At 40.9% G+C, this 22,160-nt stretch overlaps 1 protein-coding gene across 4 annotated transcripts in view; it reads right to left on the reverse strand.

Moving 5' to 3' along the window:
- vti1a (vesicle transport through interaction with t-SNAREs 1A) overlaps positions 1 to 22,160 on the reverse strand; it is a 79,670-nt gene that overhangs the window by 48,577 nt on the left and 8,933 nt on the right. For 2 of the 4 annotated variants that reach the window (XM_080488303.1, XM_080488302.1), the window contains exons 4-5: positions 6,907 to 6,984; positions 1,708 to 1,728 (exon numbers count right to left, since the gene is read on the reverse strand). In XM_080488303.1, coding sequence (XP_080344429.1) covers positions 1,708 to 1,728; positions 6,907 to 6,984 — 99 coding nt within the window. The remainder of the gene's footprint in view (positions 1 to 1,707; positions 1,729 to 6,906; positions 6,985 to 22,160) is intronic. The other 2 variants (XM_080488305.1, XM_080488304.1) reach the window with 1 other exon arrangement.

Below are 22,160 nucleotides of genomic sequence, written 5' to 3' on the forward strand. Positions count from 1 at the left end.
CTCAGGCTAGGAGGAAACTATATAAAAATAAAAGTGGGGGGAAGAAGAAGGGGAAACAAAAGTACAGCTAAATAAAAGAAAAAGAACAGGATTACATGGCACCTGGGCAAAGTTGGCACTCTAAATTACGGATAGGTGTGAATGAAGAGGCTTTGATAGGAATTGAATAACAAAGGGTTAGGGTGAGATAAAAGCTCATTTAAGCGTATACTGTAAGTACACCTACAAGGACAAGTACAGCCCACCAGCGCTGCCTCGGACATGAACCTCATGGAAGAAGCTGAAGCTTAAAAGACTGCCTCAGCTAGAATAAAACAACTTTTAGATGTTATTTTTTCTGGTGTCTAAATGTGCCTCTTGGCCAGGTCTACCTCAAGGTTTATCTCAAGGGACTTCCTGGTAAAATAAAGTCTAAAGAAATTCAAAATGTTGCTCCTAATGATTGTTCTCATATTGTGACTGTACAGTGGATGTTAGCATTGACACAGCAACAGTGACATCAAATCTGCACCCTGCATGATGTCACTAAAGCTAATAATAAGCAAAAAATGCAGGGCAATCCACAAACAAATGTTTAAATCCTCAAGCCGACATTCCGCTCTTAATTTAAATACCACTTGAAATAAAGGTACCAGACTTATTTCAGACTTTGAACACACTGCATGATGATCCCTCTTTTTTACAAGCATTTATTAGTCCTGAAAGAAAGGCAGCATTGTATGTTCAAAGTCAGACTTGCAAGAATTAGTTCTTAAATCTCTCCGTCTTCAATACCAACGCTGGGTTGCAGGACACCAGAGCCAATTGCAGGGTCAACCAGAACAGGTCACCAGTCCATCACAAGATCACACTCACCTTTACTCCTACTGGCAATCTGAACCCACCAATGACCCTCAAATGCATGTTTGTGGATCGGATTACCCAGGAAAATAAAAACAATTAAAAATACCCATACATGCTCAGGTAGAACATGCAAGCTCCATACTGAATGCTGAATGTGAGGTGAGAGTGCTCGCTACTACACTGGGTTCTAACCTTAAAGATTAAATTTATTGACAAGTCAGTTTTTATTTGAGTGTACACAGAACGTCTGTTTCTGGAATACGCTTTAAGTCATCCACGGGCGTCAAACTTCAAGATGCTCTTCATCGGCTAAAGTAAAGAACACCTTACCACAATTTCAGTTCTTTGATATCTTCCATCATAGACCACGGGAGGAGGTGAAGGACAAAATGCAGTGAAATGTCATGAAGCGAGTTGCTCTTGTGGCGATAAATGAAAACACCAACACTTTATTATGGGCCTCGTGTTCGGCCTTTAACACAACTTATTGTGAACTTGCACAAAAACAGCGACTTTTACAAGTTATCATGTTCCCTTAAAAGTAATAACTTCTGAGTTCTGAGCCGCGTGGAGCCGGTAAATGAAGCCACTCTCGGGGTTGCTTGATTCTACAATATTTGTCTTCAAAAAGGTGCATCAGAAATAATATCTCATCTCGTGTTTCTGATGTTTGAGGGAGGTGGAACTGCAGACACTGGCCTTCAGTGAATTCATTATCTGTGGTTTGGCCTTTAAGCTGTTCAATCAGCCATGCAAAAAGTGTCCAAATGAGCTGATTTTAATTTTTCTACAGAAGAGAAGAGGGCAAATGGAAATTTCAGTGGGAAAGCAGAATTTAGATTGTTAGAGCAGAGAAGCACTTACCTCTTCACGCAACTTTATCAACTGCATCATGAGAGCGACAACGGGAGAAGAGAGAAAGATGGAGAGAGTGAAGGACAGATTATATTTTTTTTTAAAAAAGAAGAACAAACTAGCAGGAACATGGCAGGAGGAGCGATCAGCCAACATGGCTGGATGCAGAATTAACCTTGACTATTTATCCGTCTGCTTGTTTAGCATTTGGAAATCACGAGACAAACACATTAAACGGAGCTAAACACGCCGCTCGGGCTGACTTTTTTTGAACAAACAAAGATCAAGTCCTGCCGCTGTCACATTAAACAAGGAGCGGGAATGGATTGCTCCACTTGCAGTATCAGCTAGCATTATCAAGGAAGTCACATCACACACACGTCGATGGAGCAAGAGAAGAAGAGGGAAATGAGGAAACTACAGCCTGCACATTTGCAGTATGTTTAAAATGCTGCGGAAAATATTTTGTATCTGTCATTTTGTTGGATCCGTTGGAAAAAGATAAAAAGGAAACACGTGCCCTTTGGAACCGACTTGAGAACGTGCGGAGACGCACTTTGTGTGGCTGCATATCAGAGCTGCTGCCTTGTCAATATTTCATTGCCGCTTATCAATTCAGGCATAGGTGCAGGATTATGGTAACGTATGGAGGAGCCATGTGAGGCCACTATTGTCTATACATCCAGCGCTGCTTATCGTTGGGACAGCCACAGATCATGAAAAATGAATCTTAGCATGGCTATGCATTTTTGATGAAAGAGAATAGCAAATTTAAAGTGAAGTAAATAAGAAATGTTATTCCGATTCCCTGTCCTGGAAAAATCTTACATCTCTGATAATGAATCAGACATTTGGGGGAGGGCGGTAATCCCGTTTGGCATTAATTATGCTTAATCACAATAAAATAAATGAATACATTTAAAAAAAAAAGGTTGCTTCCTTGGCCTGTTCTTAACTTGGAGTTGTGGAGAAGGAGGGAGAGGCTTATCATGAGAGTGCAACACATTTTGCAGATAAAGAGAAAGGACTTATTATTAACATGAAAGCCTTCAACAGACCATTAAAAGTTGGCCACCATTACTTATTGTATTTGTTTTTGCAAACAATATTTGTGAGTTTCTATATTGTCAATAACAACAAAAATAACAGCATGTCCAGAAATCCCATGTTTATGTTAAAATATATACTTTTTTTTTTTAAACAACGCTTAACTTGTCTTATTTCCTAATAAAAACAATGCTGCAGTGCATATATTTCCCTCCTCTATTTATACCAGCACTAGTAAACATACTCAAAGAAATCTTTCATAAATAATGAATTCAGGATGAATCTATACTAAACAAAATCCAACCAAGAAATATCAAGTAATTCACACCTGACAATCCTGCGTTTGCCACCACATACCCCTTGTAATTTTAGACGCATCTCAAAAATAGTCTGTGCATCATTTTTGTTCATCATGAAAATATATTGAGAAGTTCACTGTAGTGGAGGGAGAAAAAAAGAAAAAGAAAGAAAAAGTATTGTCAATATCTGTAATGTGGGAGGTAAACAAGTAGAACTTCATGTTTTTCTAAAGAGCTCTTACCCTTGGAAATGTCGGCGGTAACAAGACGCACTTTAGAGTGGAAACTGTCTTTTCTAACTTAAGCAACAACTCCCGCTAAGAATGCATTATTGAAGAGGCCAAAGTTTAAAACGACACTGTGGATGTGGTTATTTGGGGTTTGAACAAACCCATCAGATCCTGCGATCCCTCACCCCGGCTCTGCCATCAGTCAATGGATACCAAACAACACTTGTTCGTGCTCATTTGTGCTGCCTGACTGATTGCAAGTCCTTGTGGAGGATTTGGTGAAACTATACGAGGCGCATGTTGAGCTGTACTTCTTGCTTCTTCCTGTTTAGCTTTATTTTTCTTCTGGCATCCGTTCTTTAGTGTGGCCAACGATGCTGGTGTTGCTCAAGAGATATACAACAGTAAATACTGAATATTGTAAATGGTATAATTACTCCTGCATGAGCGCCTCTCCCTGTGTTTTTGTGATGCCAGCCAGTATTCAAAATTGCACTGCTGCAATTTTTCTGTTATGATAATCAGCAATTTTTTTTTATTTTTTTTTTTTCAAACAAAAGATTTTTTTCTTTTTTTTTTTTTATCCAATACGGAATTCGATACAAGTGGTAATCTGCTTCCTTTGTAGCCTGTAAAATCTGGTCCATGCCGGCTCAAACCAGCACAATCTCTTGTGGCCAAGCCTTCTGCTGTGACTGAAATCGAAACTATTCGGTATAGTGCTCGTGTGCGAGAAATGTGTGTGCATTTGTTGCTTTGTGTGTGTGTGTGTGTGTGTGTGTGTGTGTGTGTGTGTGTGTGTGTGTGTGTGTGTGTGTGTGCGTGCGTGCGTGCGTGCGTTGCATGCAGAGGAAACAGAAAGAAAAAAAAAAAAAAGTGCAATGGTAGCCTACCACATTATTAAAAAAATGAGTGATAGTGCCAATTCAGTCTCTGTCCGCATACAGATAACGAATAAATGCCGAACTCTATTAAATCGTCCTTTAGCCATTATCGCAGGGCCAACACGCCATTTTCAGAACTTATGACGGTTCCCTATTTACTTAGCTATAAATCCTTGCCATGTAACCAACAGATTTGTGACTGGTAATGATCTGCTCAGCCAGGGCTATATGAAATGATCCTGACCCCTTTCAGATCGTCAGGAATTAAATTGACCGATTTGCCCCGGCCCCCACCACCATCTTTTCCCCTCTCCTATCGCCGCCGTCTCGTTAGATTAAAAAAAAAAAAAAAAAAACCTGAAGTTCCGAGTACTCCACTCACAGCACGACCAAGACCAAGTGTTATCTCCACAAGTTTGAAAATGAAAATGAGGCAAAAGCGGCACCTGGAAGAAAAAGGGAAGACGTAGCTCATATATTTACTCTGCTTTTGCCCCCAACGTGAACTCTTTCCACGCCTTTGTGAGTGTGTATTTTAGATAATTATGATTTTCTGTACGTCACATTTTTATTGCTATTCAGAAGTACTTTTTTAATTAAACTATTTATAACATTTGATTTAGAAAATAAAAAGGGTTTTCTTTGCTAAACTGAAATTAAATTAAATAGAAAAACATTCCATTATTATAAAATATGTATAGTATAAAAATATGTATTACTGTAGAATAATACATTAATAATGTAAAATTAATAAACTAGTCAATTGCAGTCTTGATCATTTAATTTTTATATTTACAATTATTATTTATGTTATTAAGTTCCCATAACAAAATATATAAAAGAAATATATCTGTTATGATATATTAATTTGAAAACCTCTATTTGTACATTAAACCATTTCATTGTTGATTCAATAATATTAATCATGAACAATGTGCATGATTATCTTACATTATATTATAAATTACAATAAAGAAAACTGATTCGGGATTTTTGTTTATTTATTTTTTATAAATAAACAAAACTACCGATTCCCTACTGATGCTTTATGTCAGTATTTGTCTTTGAGATGTAACATTTCTGGTGTAAAATATGACTTTTAAAAATATTTGGATGCATTTTTAATGAAGATAATATTAGGTTTGAAGTCAAATGTGATTTTTTTTTTTTTTTTCTTTCCAGCTTTGCCTTGACAAGATTTTGATGGGGCCCATCAGTGTCTTAAATGTGGCATTTCTGACAGCAAATCTCCTTCCAACTTCTGCATAAAATGTCGAGAGTCACTTTTGTGCCTCGCTAATTTGCCAGGAATATGCATATCAATTACACATCTTGGCTGGTGATACATATGTTTCTAAGATGTGCAGTTCATGGGTCATCATTGAAATGGTAATAGGGAAATGTTCAAAAAAAAAAAAAAAGCACACAACTTTATTTAGCTCTGCCTGGTTGTGAATCATCTAAATATACTCCCATAAAGCACAGTGGGACTAAATGTGCAAATATGCATTTGAGTATTCATCTTTTTTTTTCTTCTTCTTTTTTTTTTCCCCTCCACTGTGCACATTTGCGAGAGCAAAGCATTTATTTGCATGCGAGCGTGTGTGAGCCTTGAGACACAGTAACCTCTGCGAGTTGACAGCTTATTCTAAAGGAAATATATAATTAGTCAAAAGACGTTTGGTCATAGTTGAGAGTGGCTGCCTGTGAGTGGCATCTGCGCAGGTGAACAATAGGTAAGGACGTCTTAAATGTTAAAACGCGGCTTGCCGCCACCGCTGATGCATCAGCGTTTTGTTCCGGCTCAGCATTTATTGAAAACAATTTCTTCAGAGAGAGTGTAAAAGAACAAGTGGCATATTTTGGGCAATTAGGATCACAAACGAAGATAATTGCTTTTCTTAATCATTGACACTTTCATAACTGGTGTGAATTAATCTTTTGTAGACATGGCTGGCAATGAAGAAAATCTGCTCATGTGTGGTTGTTGGTTTTTTTTTTTCCAGCTGTTTATATCACCAAATCCAACAGGCTGAACTGATATTGTCACTCACTCTATTAACAAACAAGAAACCTACTGTGAATACAGTGATGGATAATAGATGAAAAAGCATTAAGGAGTCCAATACAATTCGGGATTTCTGATTAAAGGCGGAGATTAAATAATGAAAAAATATTCACTGACAAAAAAAAAATCCTACTTTCTTTAGACCATTGTACCAAATATTTCAGTCCTTTATTCCAGTCATAAGGACATAAACCCATATTGTTACTGATTTGTTTGTTTTTTTGTAGATCTGTTGTGTAAGTTTTCAAAAAATAAAAGCAAAATTAAAAAAAGACCTAGATGTAACCATCTTGTGTGTCACAAGGATCTATTAGGAGAGGAAGTCCAAACCCGGCTGGATAACAGCTGTGGTTGAAGAAGGGAGGTTGCTTTTTATTTTTTTGTTTTTTTTCTCCCAAAATTCGGGTAGGATTATTAGTGTTTTGCCGCGTGTGTGCGTGCTGTGCATGTGTGAGCGTGCGTCCGCCCCAATCTGGCTTTGGACAGACACTGGTCCCATGCCCTGAGCCCACTCGCTGGCAGCCCAGCTTTGCATTAAACAGTGTTCCTTCCGCATGACTTGGTGACAATAGTGTGATTTGGGCTCTCGGCGGCCCCCGACGAGGGGCCCACCTCATTACCCTGGGGGCCAGTCTGCCACCCACACTCCAGTCGCTCGGGCCCCCTGATTAGCACCTCACCTGGTTCTCCGAGGAGCCGGCGTCATCCCCCAGGAGCTCGTTGCGCACCTCATCACTGTAGGCAATACGTGACCTTTTCTGCAAGGGGAGGAGGAGGAGGAGGAGGAGGAGGAGGAGGAGGAGGAAGGACAAAAAGAAGAAGAGAAAGAAGAAACGGGGAAGAGAAAAAAAGAGACAACAAGTGGGGAAATATGGCTTAGTACTGTTGTTGATGCAAAAAACACAACAGGCATTCCTTAAGCACGAGAGCCCCCTAATGGAACTCGGTGACAAACCCAGTCATACACATGAAGAGTGTGTGTGTGTGTGTGTGTGTGTGTGTGTGTGTGTGTGTGTGTGTATATGTACCCTGACAACACATGTACTGACAACAAGCAGCAGTCTGGGTTTGTACCCTTGCTTCCTTCCAAGGTGATCTACTGTACCGAGTGCACTTATGCCACAGAAGTGGTGGCAAAGAGACCCCCAATTTCCAACCCGCCACCACCACGCACACCTTGCCCACTTAAACAAATACAACTTGAGGCATGGAAAAAAAAAAAAAAAAAAAACTTCATCCTGTGTGCATGGAGAAGCTGTGGAACCGGGGGACAGGGGAGAGGAGAGAGGGGAGAGGGCCAGGAGATGTATTATGAGGAAGTATCACTTCAGTGCTAAATCTTTTCTGGGGGCTGTCACTGCTGTCATCCCAGTGCAGTGGCAGGCTCTGTGATAACACCAATGCTGTGACTCAGACAGGGAATAATTCATCACCCATTGGCGGCCCATCGGATTTGGGGTTGCCTCGATCTCACACACACACACACACACACACACACACACACACACACACACACACACACACACACACACACACACACACACACACACACACACACACACACACACACACACACACACACACACTCTCTCTCCATCTTTATCTGTCTCCAGATAGACTCGAATAAGAGGGGGATGCCATGTCCCAAAAAGAAAAAAAAGAAAAAAAAAAAACCACCCAAAGAGACAAACACTCAGACACACACATTTCATACACACTTCAGAGTGTGCCACCTCCGATTGTGGAAGAGTGGGCTGCCGTTGTACTGCTTGTTTACAGACGCCCGACCCATGGAAAAAAACAGCCTCTTGGCATGCCCTCTAAACTAAATACACACCAGCAGCAGACACAGAAAGTGTTTACTAAGCCTCCTTCGCTTTCTCTCCCCGTCTTGACAGGGTTTCTAGGTGGGCTGCAGGAGGTGGGCAAAAATCAAAGACAAACACCAGCAGAGGAGTGAAAATTCACTTTTCCTCAGCACAAATTCTTTCTTATTTTCCACATTTATTTTGTAATTGACTCTAAATAAATGAAAGAAACACAGGGAATCAGTGGAGGAACAACAATTACCTGGAGGGGACTTTTTTTTTTTTTTTCTTTCTTTCCCTCAAAAGCAGTATCCTCTCCTCCTATCTTTTCTATTATCAGTAAAAGTTTGAAGAAGCCATTTTCCATTACGTTCTTTAATGCTGCCGTGCACGAGACAAGCACAGACAAACTTGAAAAGGCCCATCCTAACCTCAAGAGTGATATCAAGTCACCTGATTGAAATAACTTTGGAACCAATCACAAATCTAGCAAGTTGATTTTTTTTTTTTTTTTTTTTTTTTTTTAGTCTCTCTTCATAATCTGGAGCACTGAGTGGAAAGTCATGGCTGATGTGATTTGGCTGTTATTATCACGATGGTGAAGGCCACAGTCCTCTGGAGTAATTACTGACTAGACAGAGGGCCTGATTGACCCAGACCACAAAACCCATTAGATAAAGAGCGCAACCAAACAATACTCAACCGTGGGGACCTAGGCTAACCGCCGCACGCCCACTGTGGGGAAAAAAAAGAAGATTGGCAGCATAGGCTCAAATAAAACACCCCCCCCCCCCCCCCCCCCCCCCCCCCCCATACACATACACACACAACCACGTATTACACTGGAGCACTGTGTCAGAATCTACTGCTTGGGTTGATTTCACAAGTGCTTCCTTCACAGTTCTGATAAAAAAACAAATCCCACATAAGACTTACTTTCCCCCTCATCTTCTTTATTATCAAACTCAGTCATGGTTGAAATTAAATAACCCAGAAATAAGAGTGATTTATTTTGATTACTAAGAGAACAGTTAATCTTTTTCAGCATTTTCTAACTTCTTTGCAATGGCCACTGTGACGTTAAAGAATAGTGCACAATTGATTAAACCCAGAAAGACAATAATAAGACAGCAGTGGTACAACAGGCACCAACACGTGCATTTTTGTTGCTGGAAAAACACCCACATATTCAATTTAAGATGAAACTTCACTTAAAGAGCTGCAGTGCAACTTCGGAGGAACACCGACTTCACCAGTAATTGAGACGAGGAAGCCAGGCACAAGCACAGATTTAAATGTTGCCTTCAAACCATATGCTGAATTTTTTATTATTTTTTTTTTTATTTTAGGGTATTTCTAAATAGCTGTTTGTTACAGACGAATGGATGAAGGGGCTTCTGCAATGAGAACAGAGCAGATAACAAAGGGAGTATAAAGAATTCAAAAATGCCATTGAAATGAAAGTGTTGCCGCTGCTTCCCCTTTACCTACAGTACACACTCCAGCTTGTGGATTCCCCCTCTGGAGAACAACAGATTCCTGAGCGACTACCGTTCTCTCATTTTGATGGGAAATATGAGCAGGTGCAATCCTGACGGCTTAATACAGTAACAGATTTGGATTATAAGCTGGGGCGTTAAGTGACACCGATGTCATTCTTCAGGTCAGAGAAGCTGTTATCAGTCATATATCGTGGAGCAAAATCTACTTCTTTATAAAGAAAAGATTCTAAAAACTGACTTTCTATTTACAGTGCGCAGACACAGAGTCCTGCATCTTAAGACAAACCCAACTAATCATCCTTTGTAATCTAAAAAAGAATGAGCACTCTCAGAAGATACCTTATTGCTCAGAAAAGAAGAAGAAAAAAAAGAGAGACTTTTTTTAATCCCTTTGAAAGGTCTGTCTTTTGTCACTTTTTTTAATCTTGGGTGAGAATTTGCTTCTATTCCCGGAAGCACACAAGAAAAGTACAAAGGTACATCTTAACTTTATGCAAAGTGGCCTGCCTTTAAAACTCCACACATCCCGTCAAATGCGGCAATGGGGGCTGCTGGTGTCCTGTCAAAAACACACGTTTTACCTCTGTTGACATGGAGAGCAGATGAAAAAAGTATTCTTCGGTACCCATCAAAAGGTAATTACACATGCATGCATAACAATTCATATCAGATATGCAAATCAGTTCAGCATAATCTTTTGAGCAGGAAATTATATTAATTCAATTATTATAAATGTATGGATCTCTTCTTTGTGTAGTTTCTTTATAGTCTCTGGCCATGAATAAATATATGTACATAGACATACATATATATATATATATATACTGTCTAAATAAACAGAATAATTTCTTTTTTATGTTTCTTCATGAACTACAAAGCAAAGGTAAATTTTAAAAACATCCAACTGAAAATGTGTTAATAATGGCAAAATAATACCTTCCAATTTTAATTTCAAGCAGTCCACAGTCACGGTCTTTGTAATGGAAAATAATTCCAATAATTACACTGAACTAAACCAAGATTTATATACACATTTCAATGCCCCGCACCTCTCCTCCTTGCTTTTTCTCTGGTGCAACGAGCGACACAAGGACAAGTCGAATAACTGTGGCGCCTAGAAAGCAGAAAAATGTAAACAGTTCATTAGATGGGAAATAAAAGGCGTAAAAATACCCAGGGGCAGAGTGTAATGAGGGGCCCTGAAGTTCCTCCGCAGACGCTTTTTCCCTCTACTTTCCCAAGCGTTTCCTTTTCACCCAGCACACACGGCTGGTGGCATAGCATGAAGAGTAATTAACCATATTGAATTTATAACACTATGTTCCATTACAGGCTTTTTCGCCAGTAGGAGAGCAACTGGGCCAGTTTGCCTTAATAACTCTCATGTCCAGCTTCCAACTGACGTTTAACCTTTCATTTTTTTTCCTGTCTCGTTATTACAGTATAAAACTGTCACTTGGAAAAAATAACTTTAGGTAGAATAAAGGAAAAGCACAGTGAGAGCATGAGGTCAACAAAAATCTGCTAACAACAGAACAATTATCAAAATTCGGTTGAAACCGTCTATTCATTTGAAATGTGCGTTAAATGTTGAACTGAAAGGTTATCTGATCACTTCCCCTCCCACCCCCTGCTGTGATTTTTTCCCAGGTGATGTGTGGACCAGTGCCAGCAGGTCCCACTCTGGTTTCCCCCCACAAGTGGGGGCAGAGGTGGACTGATGCGGCATGGCGTTAAAAGGAAGCGGAGACCTTTAAGCAGGCACAAGTATCACAACAGCATCTTAAATAATGCATATCTGCTCGGCAGGGGTTTAGCACACACACACACACACACACACACGGCAAGCACAAAAGGAGGCAAATACACACACACATACACACACACAAATCGTTGTCTTGCGTCTTTCACTCTAATAACACAAACAAATTGGGAGACGCTGTTCAATTAAGTGCTCTTTTTAAATACATTTGATATATTATCAGACACATGGAAGCGGCTACAGTTGGGATTGTCACAGGAGGGTGTCATTTGTGCCTTTGTTTTATTGTGGTCTTTGGTGCCATTGAATCCTTTGCTTCTGTCTGTTGTGTGTCTGTGTGAGCGCACTCACGCACACGGGGGCTACTGTATGTAGGATGGAGGCTTCTATGAGCCTTTGCATCCCGGGGAAGCCTCCTTCAGAGAACGTACGAACGCAACATATGTGAACGGTAGCCCGGTGTGTGTTCTCGCTCCCCTAATAGAAGTGCAGCAGTGGTAGAGAAGCCGGAGCCTCAGATAACAGCATGGGGCCTCTCATTAGCTCACAGGTTGGTGCTTTGGTGGCTTCCACCCATGCTGCATTGTGTTCCGCTTCCACGAAATACCTCAAGGAGTCTCACCGAAAGCAATCGTCGAAAACACAAATAAAAGGTGAATGATCGACCACGGCGAGGTAATAAATGAGCCGGCGACGCACCCGAGCAGGTGCGAGGTGATGAAACTTTTTTTTTTAGGATGACAGACTGTTCAAAAACAGCTTCAAAAACATGCTATTTAAAGAAAACTCATACAGTCAAAGTAGACTGTACAAAAAGATATTTTAGATTAATCTAGTTTTCAGAATAGAATTCTGTAACTTTTCTTTTTTTTTTTTTTGATTTTATGTCATGAAAGCTGTCCATTTCTATATCAACTCAGAAGTAAACACCATTTATATATCTCAGGGGTAAAATATCTAACAGTTCGCCCATGGAAGACTATACTATTCTGATGGGGGCCTTTCATGCTTATACCTCTGTGATACCGGTGGTGTATTTCCCTGTCAAAGTCATTTCGATTGCCAAGTACAGCCGAGATCAGTCAATAAGCCTAACGACTGTAACCACAAAGTGAGAGGCCAAGAGACAGCCAAGGAAGAGAGGAGGGGGGAAGGATTGCAAGGGAACTCCAAACAAAAGAGCAAATTCAAGGAGAGCTTTGATTGAAGAAGCACCATATACTTTTTGAAGGCCGAGGGATCATCTCTCAGTGGTTATTTCTTTAAGGCATGAGGGCCCGATTAAACCCAATATTAAAATATGAAGGTGCTTCTAATGAAAAATCAAAGGCCCCGTTTCCCCTCCCACACGCCCATCCTTCATCTCCCTTTCCCTCCTTCCCTCTTGTTCTGTGAGGGTTTTTCTTCCCGAGCCCATGGTTGTGTAGGTGGCGACAGAAAGAAAGGCAGAGAGGAAAAGAAAGTGTGAAAAGACAGAAAGAAGAGAGTGAGCGAAAAACGAGGAAAGAGGGAGGGTTATAGAGATGAGGGACCAAGGTGCTGGTGGTGCGAAACAGAGACAGACAGCATTGGTTGGAGGAGTAAATCAATAGAGCAGAGCCGTCGGGGAGGCGGGCAGCCAGGGCAAGGAGAGAGGAGAGGAGAGGGGAACCAGCGCAGGGGCCCGGGCTCCGATCACAACGCTGGCTTCTGGCGTGCAGTGGGGAATAAAGTGGGCCTCCCCGGGTCAGCACCAGAGAAAAAGGTGAGATTAGAGGAAAGTGGAGGAGGTATTTTCACAGAGTGAAGGTGGGAGGGGTGGGAGAGGTGGGTGCTGGAGGATGACGAGGAGAGAGAGTGTGTGTCTGCCGGTGTGTGTGTGTGTGTGTGTGTTGGGGAGGGTTGGAGATGTGCATACAGGATACCTGGCAAGCCAGGGACCAACCGGCCCATTAGCCTGTGGGCACCTACATATGGTTCACTGAACCCTCTGCTGAGAAGAGCTCCTCTCCTATCAGTCTTCCCATCTTTTTTAAAGATACCTTCACTTTTAACCCTTTCTCTGCTTTGGAAAGAGGCTCACTCCTGACCTCGATTTATGATTCATTTTTGTTTGATGTCTATTCTTGGAGTGTTATCTAAAATTGAAAAATGTAATAATAAAAAAAAATAAAAAAAATAAAAAAAAAACCTAGACACAAAGGGAGAAGAGTCGGGCCTGCTGAGCATGTGCATGTGCACATCCCTCAGTGGACAGGCACACAGAAGACTATCTCCTTCAGTGCTTTGCCTTTTCTTGTAATGTGACCATTGTTGGTGCTGAATAGCTCGCTCGTTAGCATAAGAATACAGCAGCACACACAGGGACTTAGTCAGATCATTATCTCTATATATTTATGTATACTTTGTTATTTCACTAGCCAGAACGCATTCAAATGCTGATGAGGCCAGTCAAGGCCCCTTGGAAAGCCCTTCCAACATGTGCCCTATTGAACTCCCCAATATACTCACCAGTTTCCCGAGAGTCTGCAGGTTCTGTACAGGAATTCACAACAGCCGTTTCCGAATTATGAAAAGCAGCTAATTGAGAGCTACAGAGAAGAGCTGCTTATACCTCGTCGGAAAGTTAAAAAAAACCACAAGGGTAAAGAAATTAAAACACATCCAAAATTTTGAAGAAACATACGGGTTGAAAAAAATTGTTTGACATAAAAAAATATATATAAAAAATGAATAGTGTATAAAAGTATTGTGAAAATGACATTAATTAATGGGTAATTTGATATCTAAATTGTTTTGAACAAGCAGGATTGTTTTCTCTACAAGGGAAAAAAAATGTCCTAAACAAAATGGATCATTTGAGAATGAAAATACACAAAAAGCTTGACAACATAGAACAAACGAGTGCTCTATGGTGATGAGAACAAAACTAAAGAGTTTAGTCTCACTGCAGGAGTAAGCTGATGCTCTAATGCTGGCCAACCTCTGGGATAATTGAAAAAAAAGAAAAAAAAAAAAACCTTAATTCATCGTCCACAATGTAATTCTGATCAAGGCCACAGCCAGATTCCACTGCAGGCTTCAAAAACATCCCAGAAAAGGCAAAATTGCCGGTCGCTGAGAGCAAAAACGCTTTCCCTTTCTTTCCGGCACGCTCCCTCATTAGAAACACTTGGGATGAGAGGGAGAAACTAAGTTTAATTGTGTGCAGTGCATGTGTGTGCATGTTTGTGTGAAGTGGCTGTGAGCAGGGGTTAAAACATGTGTAAACATGGAACTTCGACTATAAAGAAACGGCAGCAAGTGCCATTAAATGTGAGGAGTTCCTCGTCTATTTACCCCGTTTTTTTTCCCCCCCAGTCTTGCCTTCTCCGAGGCTTACTTATTAAAAAGCAAATGCCACTGCCTAAGATACAGAGAGAGAAAAAAAAAAAAAAAACACAGACCCGATGATTCATAATATATTTCATAAATACTTCATGAACCCCCTTCGCCATACTTAAGCCAGTCTGGCAAAAAAAAAGAAAAGAAAATATTGTCACCTATTCTAGTACCCGCTTGTCAGCACATCACTGGGGAGTGGGTGTCACATGTCACTTCTGGTTTACACTACTGCGTGGGACAGGCTCGGTGCACGGAAACCGGGGGTAGGACAGAAAGAAGAACAGAAAGAAAAGTGAAGGGGAGGTGGAAAGGGGAGTAGGGGGTGGGGGGTGGGGGGTGGGGGGGGCATGGGGTGTTATCATATCATCGCTCCGTGTCTTTATATTTCCCCCCCTTATTATCTTTGGCCCCCACTCACTCCAGTCACTCAATCTCACAAGCCCTGAGGACAGTGAGGAGACCTGGGAGGGCCTTCGCTTCTTGGCAGACTGAGCCAGACAAGCGTCTGAAAGCTATACTGATCGCTGTCACTGTGTGTGGAAGTACGGTGACTTTGGAGGGGCCAGGAGAGATAAGCGAAAAAGGAAACGATCGCGTGGAAGGATAACGGCCGAATTTGCACACTGCCAAACAAATCCTGCGCTCCAGGCATAATGCAGATACCCCAGCCGTCCAAGACAAGCGTTAACATATAAAGAGACGCAGAGGAGGCAGAGGGCGATATGCTTACAAATTACAGGCTATGTGATTTCTGTGAGGCCACTCTTGACAAGAACTCGTGTTACCTCTTTGTTAATGACGGTAAAACTTATTAAACAATACTCACTTCACTCCGCTGGATATTCACATTAAACACACGTCATATATGAATAAAATGCCAGCAACTTTTTATTCCACATACAACTTTAACATCAGGATTAGAACAAAGAGAGGAATATTCCTGGTTTTCCTAGTGGGTACAAAAAATAACCCAAATACTTATAATCAGAAATTGAAAAATACAGCACACATAGTATTGGGGGAAAAAAATACATTTACCTATTGCTGAATCTTATCTGGTTGAAAGTTAAGTAATATTCTACTCAACTCACTCTTACTCTCTTTACAGCTACATAAATAAACCCTTCATGCTCCATACACAGTTGCTCTTTACTTTTTCGGAATGCTTCCTTCCCTTTCAGAATATGTAAAACAAATCTATACCTTTCACACAAAATGTGTGCGACAACATCATTCTCGTAGCAGGATAGGTGTTACTCTGGTTTATTTTCTCAGTTTTCCCAACATTCAAATACAAACACGGCACTTCTGGACAATGCATTTCTTCGTCCTTTCAGTGACACTGTCCTTCAACCCAGATCTGACCCTCCTCTGCCACAGCACCATCAAACCCATAGAAAAACGGTTCCAGCGTGAGTGACAAAAGGCTAATCCACAAATGAATCCCATCTTGGTGTCCGTAAAGAGGACATGGAAAAGCTTCCAATGCCACAAATCCACAAAAGGCTTGGGGAAGACATACTGTGCACAACGACTTCCAAATGAAAGCCATAATTCATAAGTAGAGAAGAAGATCTATTTGCTTACATCTTAAATCTGCACTCAGCACGGAGGAAATATAGGGGGGGGGAAATCCCTGACAAATGAGAGAGTCCTTTTATAACTGGTTATGAGTGATTAGACTTTGGTGTTGTTGATGGGTTGTTAAGTAACAAACCATGAAAAGAGTCAATCTGCCTTTACTCCTCTGTGTTTAATGAGAGCAAGTAAGCCACGGCAACCTAAGGCGATTTAAAGTGTCTAACATCCAACTAATGTTGTCTGTCATGTTGTTGCTTGCAGGAGTCGCCATAACGAGGACAAGGGGCAAACAACACAGAACCCTTGGAGATGGATTACAACAACACTAATATATAATCTCGACTGTGTGGTTAGCATGGGGAGTCCTAAAATCTCTCTTCAAAACATAAATCTTAACATAATTATCAGCATCTGTTATCACAAAAATAAAAACGAAAACATTTGCGCCAGCAGAGCTTCTTAAGAAAAATACTCAACTTTCTGGTAAGTGACTTTGGAAACACTACTTTCTCCGTTTAGGTTGCATATTTGTGCCAAACATAATGGGTTTATGACCACAGCTGAAAGTTGGACGGTCCCTGCAACCTTGAAATGCCCATGCTCACTAATTAATTAAAAAAAGCAGCGTGAAGATAACGTGAAAAACTGAAAAGCACCCTCATCTTCATCTGTCTGGTTTGGTTCTACTTAGGAGCGCCCACAGTACAAACACGCAACTGCAACCTCGAGCAGAAAATATTCACACAGAGACAAAATCCTATATTCAACATGAAGTTAAAAAGAAACAAAAAAAACTTGGAAATATGTTAATTCATCACCAGTGATGGACAGCTTGTGGATGACCCTTAGAATGAGAGGCAACAAATAGCTCTGGGGGTTGGAACCAGAAAAAGAGGCTGATGGAAAACTTCTGATAGCAGTACCACTGGAAACTCAACCATGGAGCTGAGCTGTGTGTGGTAAAAGTCAAGAGTCATTCATTAGTTCCTCTACATACAACAACTCAATTCGGTCTCATCACAGGCTTCTCCACATTTGAAACATCTAATTTGATCAATAAATGATGTGCTATCCTTGTGTTTGCTCGTTTTAATTAAACCATTTTCCTCAATCAAAACTTTTAACTGAATCAAAAACATCCAGTTTGCCAATTCACCCGACGACTGGAGCAACTGAGAGCGAGACTTTAAATTATCTCCATGAGGTCAGTGGTAACCACTTATGAAACTGATATATGGAGGGAAAACGTTGAGTACCAACAGGCTTTTATTTCCATTCACCTCAGTGTACCTGCCAAATAAACTGTTCAATATTTCAAGGCTGGCAGACTCTTTGGAAATAAAATCATGTCTCCCTGGGTGGACACTAGGAGGCATTCCATCTGAAAGTTTTTATTAAAGGAAAATGCAGCGCAGACGTGCCTCTTGACCATGACTAAAGCTCCAAACAATACGGCCGTTATATGGCTGGCAATTAGGAAGGAGCAGCAGTATTCCTGTGGCAGCTGGCCTCGTGATTTAACATCCAGATCCATAAAGGAACAATTCCATCCTCATTTCAAAGTTGACTGAATAAGGCTTTTGAGTACTGCACTTCAGGTGAATGAAATTTTGACTGGATCACCTTTTTCTCATCTTTGAGTTCACCCACATATATTCACTGGGACAACTTATTTACCAATCTCACATAAAGGCTAAGCCAGGCCTTTTGTTTATGGTAATGATTTTTTTTTTTTTTTTTTGTCCTTGATAGAATATTACTGAAAATCTGTAATAACTACCTATTGAAAATCCAACACTGAAGTGGATCAAAGAAAATTACTGGACTACATTGCTGAACAACAGAAAACACAATGGCTCTTACTCCATCAACAGAACTGCCTTGACCAGAACAGGCTCTCATGTCCACTTACTGACAGAAAGAAATTTAATAAAATAAAAAAGTGCAGTAGTCAACAATAAAACTTGTCAGAGCTTTATTTTTTTAATGACAGTTAATTAACCTTTTTCAGTTTCAAGGATCCTTGAACACAAAGCCTCCCACATTTTGACCATAAGTGTTTTTGTTAGTGTAGAAATGAGAGAAACATATTACGGATGTAAGATACAGCAACATTTGTCAGCAGGAGTAATTAAAAAAAAAACATCACAATACAGGAGTAAAAAGGTATTTCAACTTGCTATAGTATGCCTTCATGGGTATTTGATTTGTTTCCTTGATTAACTTTGAGAGCATGACTAGACTGCATGTGCAGTTGGAAGTCAGACTGCAAGAAGGAATGTTTTTCTTCCTACAAGCTCCTTTGACAAGGACAGTTTTTGGTAATACTGCATTCGATCTCTAAAGCATAAAGGCGAGGTCAGGCATAGTCTGATGAGAAAGAACTTTTCAGAGCAAGTCCACTTACACATCAGAAGGGCAAAGTAATTGGTAAATGTGCCTAATATTGTCCTTGTCATGTACCCCAAGTGAGGAAGGATTCTTAAGACAATACCGCCATCTGCTGCACAAAGGAATGAACAACCACACCAGCTGGTACGAGCTCAGTAAAAGTCACATTTTCTCAATCGTCTGTTAAAAAAAAAAAAAGCAATTAAGAGACCTTCAGGTTTCAAAACAGGCACAGAAAACATGAACGCGGTGTTCTAAACTTTGTAGCTGCTGTGGAGTAATTACTGAGAGATGTGCTTTGGAGGTGTGCTTTTCCCATTCAAGACCAACATTTCTTTTGAAAATGAAACAGCCAAGACAGTTGGACAAAGTTATTTCATTTATGTTTTACCGATGATAAATTGATGCTACAGCTGCAGCTTGCAATTGTTTTAATTAGTGATTAATCTAATTATTATTTAAAGAAAGATGCACAACAAAGTCTGACAAATTACACGCTGGAACTCGGAAAAAGCCTTTGCTTGAAATTGAGAAAACATTACTTCAATATGAAAATAGCAATAATTGGCAAACATTTATTTCTTTGTTTATCCACTAATGGATTAATCATTTCATCATTCATTAGCAATATCGTGATTTCAGTCGTTTTAGTCAAAGTCACTGAAGATGAACCTAAATTCTGCTCACTATAGTTTTGCTCAATGTTGCTCCGCTATAGGCTTTTCTAATGACGCCGCTTTAGGGAGCGTGGACCTCTCAATGTGACAACGAACGCCTTTGAAAGGGAAAGAGGAAGGAGAGGACTTTGATATTCATAGACGTGATGACAACAGAGACTTTTCAGGACTGACAAAAACCCATCTCCAAATATCTCAGCCCGCGTTGCGCATGACACTTTACGGCCGGCATCTCTTTACGCTCAAGGAGGAAGCATCGCTGAGGATGTCACACCCTCCAAACTGGATTATGTTGTGTGTGACACAGCAGATGTCAGTGGGTCTCCACCTTGCCCACTGGGACCAACCTAACTTGGTCCTTTGAAAGCGCCGGCTCTGTTTACCCAATAGATTTCATGAGATTAGGCTTAGATTAGGCCTCTCCTCTCCCTGATCAAAGTCACTGCTAAGAGCAATGCCATTCTGCTTCCTTGAACTTGAACAAGCTGACCTCATCAAATGGGATTTTCATTGTCCGTTTTAAATTTTTTTTTGGACACACTCCGGCTTACTTTTTTTAGTGAGGATGCCCCGCCCCCTTCTAGCTGCTTTAACGCCGGTTTGTCGTGGCCCAGCACCGGGAGGATCCCACAGCTGTCAACCAAGCCAAAACTACTTCTCACTTATACACCCTTTGGGAAGCGTGTTAGATAAGTTGCCTTCCTGGATGAAATGGATGGGTTACCGAGGTCATCTCTGGCCCCGTTTGGAAAAGGAGCAAGAATTGTGGTCTCAAGCTGGCACACCGGTGGTAGGAATACTTCAAACCATGGGTGAATGGAAGGATGAGAGAGCAGGTTAAGGGGGGAGATACCCATGGGAGGCCAGTAGGGGGTGGGCGTGTGGGGGGAGCGAGGGAAGGGAAAGGCCTTGATATCCACGGAAAGCACAACAAAGCCAGAGCTTTTTACATTAAAAAGAAAAGGGATTGCCTTTTTTCCACTAGGCGCCTTTCGAGCCGAGTGTCATGTCCTCCCTCGGCCTGCAGGAAGTGAGAGGCTGAGCTCGACTATAGCATTTGGCACATCTGAAGCACATCTGAGGGGGCTGAAGTTCCTGCCTTCAGAGCACTTGCATCAGATTTACAGGAGACAAGATATACTAGATGTAACTCTGTGAGGTGGGTGATTCTGGTTTAAATGTACACTGATGTGACCACGCCACACACAGAGGTGGAAAAATGAAAATTACCATCAGACTGGGCCGGCCCAGTCAGAAACAAGCTGTTACTCTTGTGCTGTCCCTGCACTAGAGCTTTCTCCCTGCTACTTTCTCCTCTGCATTTGAGCCTATTGGGCCACAACACATGAGATTTTCTTTTTTTGCTATTGATAAAATGTTTTTACACGCACTGTACATGGCAGGTTTGGCCCTGCAGAGCCAATGGAGGAATGTTTAAGAAGCACATCCTCCCACATAAGCCCCTCAGATAGAAAATTAACTGGCAAGTAATGAAAATTAACACCAATATCCGCCACAGCGGGTGTTAACTGCCTGCCGATTAGGCGCGGTACGAGTGTGGAGAAGAAAAGTTAAAGATTAATCGTCAGCCAATTAAATGCCCATTGCGAGGAAAGCAAACGGAGATCTGCTCTGTGATCTCAGTCAGCACATCTCAGTGGCGTGTTCACAGATCACTAGCACATGATATCTTCACTTAACTGGCTTGTTTATGCATTTTCATTTGGTTATTGTTATTTGTAGATTTCAGGAATTTGGAGGAATGTTGTATATTTGCGCATATAGATCAACGCAAATGCAGATTTTAAAACCCTTTCCGTATAGCATGACACTGGGTTGAGGAAAATATTTCCGAAGTCCAAACGGTACAGAAATTTGGGGGGATTTTTGCGTGTTTCTTAAATGAATGAAGTTACAGTGTCAAAGTTTTTAATTGGAAAAATACTGAAAACACTGGATATTCTCATCTCACGTCTCCAAATTAAAGTTTTACCCAAAAATAATCGGTTGAGGGGTTTTTGGGAGGGGAGGGGGGGTCTGAAATATAAGCATGCAATTCTGTGTTACTGACAAGGTTAAATGTTGCACTGTTCCTCCGTCAGCTTCTTGTGAAATAGTTTCAAGATTCTGAAAAAATCCTTTTTCGCTGTGTTTTTCCAACCTGTGCTGAGATTTAAATCATGCCAAATCTGATTTGTTGAGGGGCAGGTGTGTGCTGCTGCGCTCAAGGTCAGCTCCATTTACACATTGGGCTTATTACTGTGTTGTTGTGCGCACCGGCACAACAAAACTGACACCAGGAAACAACAACAACTACAGCAAAGAAAGAAAGACATAATTAAAGATATATTTTTTTCCGAAACGAAGATTACAAAATTCTGCATTGACAATACACTCTACAGCTTGAAAGTGAGAACGCATAAACGACTCATTTGAACAGGGTAATTGCGATTTATTTTTTGATAACAATATTGAATACTGAAATACCCCTTGAGCAAGATTGATATGAAACAATGTGGACTAAAAATGAGTAACCCAAAAGACTGGACTCTTCATTAAGCTTTGATAGAGGCTAGAAATCAAGTCAAGACATACAGCGATTTATGAATTACTAAACAAGGCCAGATTCTGCAGCAACAACACAAACACACAACAGCCCGTTCTCGACGGGCAGCGCTTGCAAGTTCAGAAGTGAACTCAGAATTAACCTCTGTGGATACACCGCTGAGCTTCAGCGTGTGATTGTTTGTGTGTGTAAGAATGAGGGTGAGGAAGGAAGAGTTTGCTTGAGAGTGCAGACTACAGTGTGTATAGACCACAAGGACTTTTTTCAATACATGCATATGCAAT

Source organism: Lipophrys pholis (genome assembly GCF_963383615.2).
Source record: "Lipophrys pholis genome assembly, chromosome: 1".
NCBI lineage: Eukaryota > Metazoa > Chordata > Actinopteri > Blenniiformes > Blenniidae > Lipophrys > Lipophrys pholis.